Source organism: Vigna radiata, chromosome 5, assembly GCF_000741045.1.
Source record: "Vigna radiata var. radiata cultivar VC1973A chromosome 5, Vradiata_ver6, whole genome shotgun sequence".
Classification (NCBI taxonomy): domain Eukaryota; kingdom Viridiplantae; phylum Streptophyta; class Magnoliopsida; order Fabales; family Fabaceae; genus Vigna; species Vigna radiata.
Window position 1 is genome coordinate 36,784,704 of NC_028355.1, and position 6,119 is coordinate 36,790,822.

Genomic DNA, 6,119 nt, shown 5'->3' on the forward strand with positions numbered 1-6,119 from the left:
ATTCATAGCCTCTCTTATTCTATAAAAGAGAGCTTCCTCATGTGTAAATATTAACTTGAATGATAGTAATGAGATGCTGCTGAATTTCAGCCGTTCTTCTTCAAGTTCAAACTGTGCTAGCTTTAGCTTTGCATCCTCTAGCTTCTTTCCCCTATGGAAAGCCTTCTGAGCTAGAATTCCTCATTGCATCATCTCCAAACACGTTCACACCTTTTATCAAACACCTTGCTCGCACTCCATCCGCTACATTCAATCTCCATTCCGCTGCCAACTCTGGTCCGAGGAGCCACTCCTTCTTGAAGATTGGAGTCGCTTCTATCAAATATGCTCATGAAAAACTTTGGGTGTAAAGGCCTTAGTAAGAGGATTTGCCATCATGGAGTTTGTCTCTCAGTGTTCTACAAAAAACCATTCACTTTGTACCTTTTCTTTAACAACCAAGAACTTGATGTCAACGGGTTTAACTTGCTCTAGCTCTTATTGTTGCTAAAGTACAACCAACTTATTTGTTGTCACAGTGTAACTTCAGTGATCTTTCAATTCCTTTCACAATGTAAATCCTTGTGACAAAAAGTCAACCATATTCCTTGATTTGATGTCTTATAGTGTGCTACAAATTTTGCAACCATAGTGGACAATGCCATAAGGGTTTACTTAGTAATAGGCCAAGAAATCGCACCACCAACTAGCATGAAAATGTAACTTGAAGTTGATCTTAAACTATCTTGGCATCTTGCAAAATTGAGTCAAAATACCCAATGATCTATAACTGATTTAACCTTTTATATGTGAGCTTATAATCCTTTGTTCTCTTGAAATACCTCATAACTCTTTTGGTTGCTTTCTTTGATTCATTCATAGATTGCTTAAATATTTGCCTAAAAACCCCAACTACATATCCAAACATGTACATACTTTGACATACATCAAACTCCTTATCATTGATGCATAGGGAATCTTTTACATTTCCTGAATTTCTAAACTTCCTTTTCAACATTGATTGAGATTGAACTTGTCTCTCTTAGCAACTACAGAATTCCCTTATTTACTATCCTTCTTGCAAATCCTTTAAGTATGTCATCGACATACAAGATCAAAAAAATTTACTTGCTCCACCAAATTTGTGATACACATAATCACCGACAACATTCATCTTGAAACTAAATGAGACAATCACTTAATGAAATTTGTGGCACCATTGACCGCATGTCTATTTTAGCCCACAAATGGATTTCTATCTTGTTAATGTTGCCATTGAAAAACACAGTCTTGAATCTTTATAATTTATTTTAAACTTGAAATTAATTATTAATCTTATTTTAATTATAAAATTAATTCTTTATCCTGATCATGCAATAGAAAGCTGCTTTGATGATAATGACAGGGCTCAATTTGTATTTAAAAGCAACACAATAACACTATACACTAACCAACCCATCCAGGCTGCTTCTGCATAATAACAGCAAAGGCAGTCATCTGTTCTAAGATAATGAAATCAATCATGGAAGTATGATTGACCACAAAAACCTGTTCAATATAGGGAAATCCAGATTATTAATAAGTAACATTCATATTATGATGGATATGGTAATAAAAACAATGGAAGAACCAATGGGCATCAGACAAACCTGTTTTGGTCGTATACTGGGCCTTGACCCATGGTAGTTAACAACCCCAGTCCAGGATGCAACAAAGAAACTGCACATCATCTCCACCAAACACCTCTGAAAGAAACGATAATTGAGCAATTCAGAGTTCATTGATTTGATACACAGCAATTTAGTAGTTCATTGAAGTTGTTATCCACCAAAAGGAATGAAAATAGAAAGAGTAAGATAGAAGTTGTATTCATCTTAAGCCATGATCTCAGCTTCGTTACAACATCTGTCAATAAAATTATAGTTAACATGTATTTAAAAAATAAAGAAAAAATAAATAAGTTATGTCCTCCAGAAAATTGTCTCAAATTTGTTGCATTGACCTACTAGGCTGAAAAGTAATTGGATTTACAAAATCTGATTTCGAGCGGAAAATCCTTTAACTAAGATATTACACTTAACATATACGTACTAAGATATAAAGCATATGACAAAATGATAGATTTACAAAATCTGATTTCGAGCGGAAAATCCTTTAACTAAGATATTACAATTAACATATACTAATTAAGATATAAAGCATATATATGACAAAATGATAGATTTTCATGATCGATGAGGCAACTTTAACTGAAGCCCGACGATAGGTGTTTAAAATTAAAACCAAACGCAGTAAAGGCTTACTAAAACACTACAATAAAAGTAGCCTACGAGCTGTAGCTCAATTGACACCAAGTCTAAAACCTCCATCTTAATAATAATAATAATGAAATATAAACAATATGTAGAACACAATGATACCAAATAGTTGGACATTATAGGCCTTTAAATTGGAAATATTATGCACATTTACAAATTATTGTCCATTCATTACCAGTCAGAGAACTCTGTGCAGTATCAAAGTGGTGTAAAAAAATGATGTTCAAATATCATATTGCAAAACAGAAATAGAAGTCTGTGTACAAAAAATTTCAACTGGACAAAATAGCAAGAATAATCTGAATTGATACCTCAATCTTTTTCCTCAAATCGACATTTCCTTTCAGGAGGCAGTGCACTGAAATGAAGGCTGAAAGAAATATAATCCATCCTAATGTCAACACTAGAATTCTGCAGAGTAAAACAGGACACATCACATGGCCAGAAAAAGATTGTAGTGAACTGAGGTATTAACATGAGAAGCATGAAAGGGAAACTAATGGGCCAAACACAAACGTCGTGTTTAAAGTCAAAATATTAGAAAATTCATTTGATTTATAACTTTTATTTTCTGAAAGGAGTTTCTTTGATTTTGAAATGTTTGTGACTTAGTTGTGAACATGCAAAAATCTGCTCAAATTTGGTGGGATTTAATTTTAGTTTTTGTTAAACTGACAACATTGCCCTTATTACACTGAGAAAGAAATAACTTCATGAGACATGTGAATCAGTTTTTAAATAAAATTGGTTTTATTTTTAGTTTTTGATTCCAAATGCAGGAAAATAAAAATGTAATTGAAGTAAATCTTTAGTTAATCATATCCTAATAAACTTTTCCTAAAATGCGCCTAGTCTCGATGCATGTCTACTACCAAATGTAGCATTGAAAATTAGCTAGGCAAACCCAAGGATCGAATGATTTCGGAAGTCCTATAGCATCATCATGCATAACATGTAAGTATCGAAAGTAAAGCAATAACCTAACCTAATAGGNAAAATAATCAAATATCGAATCACAACTCCACAGCACCACAAAGGAAACAAATAAACATTCCAGTTCCAAGGTTCTGGAGGATTTGATTTGAAGCACCTTGTGAATGAATCCTATAACATAAAATTCAGTCAGTAATCACAATGTAAGTGATATTTCAAGAAAAGATGACATGTCTTGAATGGCTTCAGGCTTGGGAATAGAGTCTGAGAATTACACAGATATAAATGAAAAAGTCAAAACACTACAGTTCCTCTCTGCTGGATTTCACCTGGAAATGGGAATTTTNAGTTCAGTGTGGAACTGCATGTGGTTTTGGGCGTTCAAAATTTGTCTGATGAAACAGGGCTCTCTGGTCCGGTTTTGTGACCCAGGATGAAAAACAAACCTTGGCTTATTACCTCACTCGTGGACTTCTCTCTGGCTATTAACACCCATTCTTTCCCGTCTCTAACCTATCCAGCTCCCTCACTTTTCTCTGGCCTCTGCCTTCTGTTTATGCACTCAGATTTTTGCCTCCATTGACTTTATTGTTCTTCATATGCTGTATGTTGGTAGTGGGCAGTTCTCTCCTTCAATTTTATTTGTGTTTTTGTTCTTTCAGTTATGCTATAAAAAAAATCTTGTTATGATATAGTGTGGGCTATATCTTAAGAATTTTCAATTTTAGTTAAATATCGTGATTTAAATGTCATTTTTGTTATCTAAGTTACTTTCTATGCATATGTATGTGTTTAAAGTATAGTTTTATGTTGTAGGTAGGATCTTACTATCCACGTTATGATGCTACAATTTACGGTCATCCCATCCCCTTCCTGATTCTTGGAAGGACCTCAATTTTGACAACATTGGGAAATTTTCTACAACAGCAGGTCAGGATTTAGGTTTAAAAATGTGGAACTCATCATGTTTGACGTTAAATTCTCTCCATAACTATTCCATCATCAGCAATTTTCCAAAAGATAAAAATTGACATACCAAAACCACAAAGCAGAAGAACAGCATATGAAGACAAGGTCAAAAAGCTCACATCTACAATGACACCTGCTGCCTCAGACAAACTAGGTGAAATGTCGAGCAAATCACACCTGAAAACAGAAGTCGTATATATTGATATTGCATTGCCACGAGATTTCGGAAAACCCGAGGAGAAAAAACTTAAAATGACAACTTCAAATCAGGAGAACTTAATCTCCATTCCTCAATTAGATCATGCAAACAGAAGACTGCTCCATTTTCAGTGCCCTCATCATTGAGCATCTAAACAACAGTAAAAGCTAAGACATGAAAATGAAAAAGAAAACAGCAGAGGCACATACAGGCGGAGCTTCCCATGCCGTTCATGTTGAACACTGGATCCAGAGGGTAGGTAATCCTCAATGTTTGGCCGATCAAGGTCCAATTCAGAACTCGACGATTTGAGTTTCCCAGTTCTATTCATCTTTGTTAAGCTTTCACAACAACCAAAATGGCGTGACTAAACTAGAGACCTTTTGATCCTGAAACAAGCATGGATAAAAATTAAGTGCTTCAATCAAATCTTCAAAGCGTTGGTGAACAAATTTCACCGTTCGTTGCAGCAATTGATTGATTGATAAATTCTATAATTGAATTCCACCAAACAGTTTCCATGCAATGACATAATTTGGTAAAAAAAAAGCTTTAGCTCTTTCTTTAAAAGATCGTTTTGAGGACTGTGGCAGACATTTCTTGTAATATAAAATAACCTTTTATGTGTTTTTCAATTTAGTATAACTTTTTTGTACTTTATCATCTAAGAACATTTTTGCTTTGCTAGAGATAAAATAAGAATACCTAGAGTTATATTGTCTCTCAGATAAAACATTTGTATATTTTTATTTATTTAGTATGTTTTAAGTCATCATCTTTCAAATAAAAAATAATTATGTTTTTGTATTTAATTGTTTTTAGCAATTAATGAAACTATTTATACCATTATATATAAAGAAGATTTTTTCTTTTGGTTACATATTTTATTTTCAAATTTATCCTTTAAATAATTATTTCTTAAAAATTAAAATAATTGTTTTACCAATTTTATTTTTTAAGTATTCTATTTAATTTAACCATTGTTTTTCTAAGTATTTAACCATTATTTCAAATTAAAATAACGATCCATAAAAAAATATATAAAATAAACAAAAACTATCTAAATGTAAAAATTATTTACATTTATTTTTATATATTATTATTATTATTATTTACTTTGTTGTTAAAGAAACAAGTCAACACATGCCCATAGCATATGTATTCCAGAAGTTTCTATAAATAAAATTGGCAATGCTTTTGAATTAACTTTGTCTTTTAAAATTAATAATAAAATGAAATTTTTAATTCGCTGATAATTTGTTTTTTTTTTTTTTCACATTAGTTTAAATCGTTTTACATACCTTTAGCTCTAACCTAGTTAGGGGTAAATCTTAATTACACTACATGATTTACTAATTTTAGTAACGTTTGTTTGGTTATATTTATTAACAATGTTATTATATATATATATATATATATATATATATATATATATATAGATAGATAGATAGATAGATAGATAGATAGATAGATAGATAGTAATATTTTCTTAAAAACGTTACTCTAAATAATATTAACAATAAAATTGCAACATTTTTGAAAATGTTATCGTAGATAAATGAATTTACTGTTTACTGTATAATATCCTTTTAATCAAATGTTACTAGTACTACAAGAAATTATTTAAATATAGATGAATTTAAAGATTAATAATAACTAATCATTATAGTGATTAAATTAAAAATTACTAAGTATCACTAAATGTTATAATTTTAGTAATT

The 6,119-nt window shown here is 31.4% G+C and overlaps 1 protein-coding gene across 1 annotated transcript; it reads right to left on the minus strand.

Moving 5' to 3' along the window:
- Positions 1–1,354: 1,354 nt before the first annotated feature.
- Positions 1,355–4,905, minus strand: LOC106761768 (glycerol-3-phosphate acyltransferase 4-like). The gene is made up of 6 exons (XM_014645338.2): positions 4,608–4,905; positions 4,319–4,376; positions 3,283–3,401; positions 2,609–2,708; positions 1,629–1,724; positions 1,355–1,527 (listed from the first exon to the last, which is right to left on the minus strand). The coding sequence occupies exons 1-6, from the start codon at positions 4,727–4,729 to the stop codon at positions 1,426–1,428; spliced, it is 597 nt and encodes a 198-aa protein (XP_014500824.1). The 5' UTR covers positions 4,730–4,905; the 3' UTR covers positions 1,355–1,425.
- Positions 4,906–6,119: the final 1,214 nt, after the last annotated feature.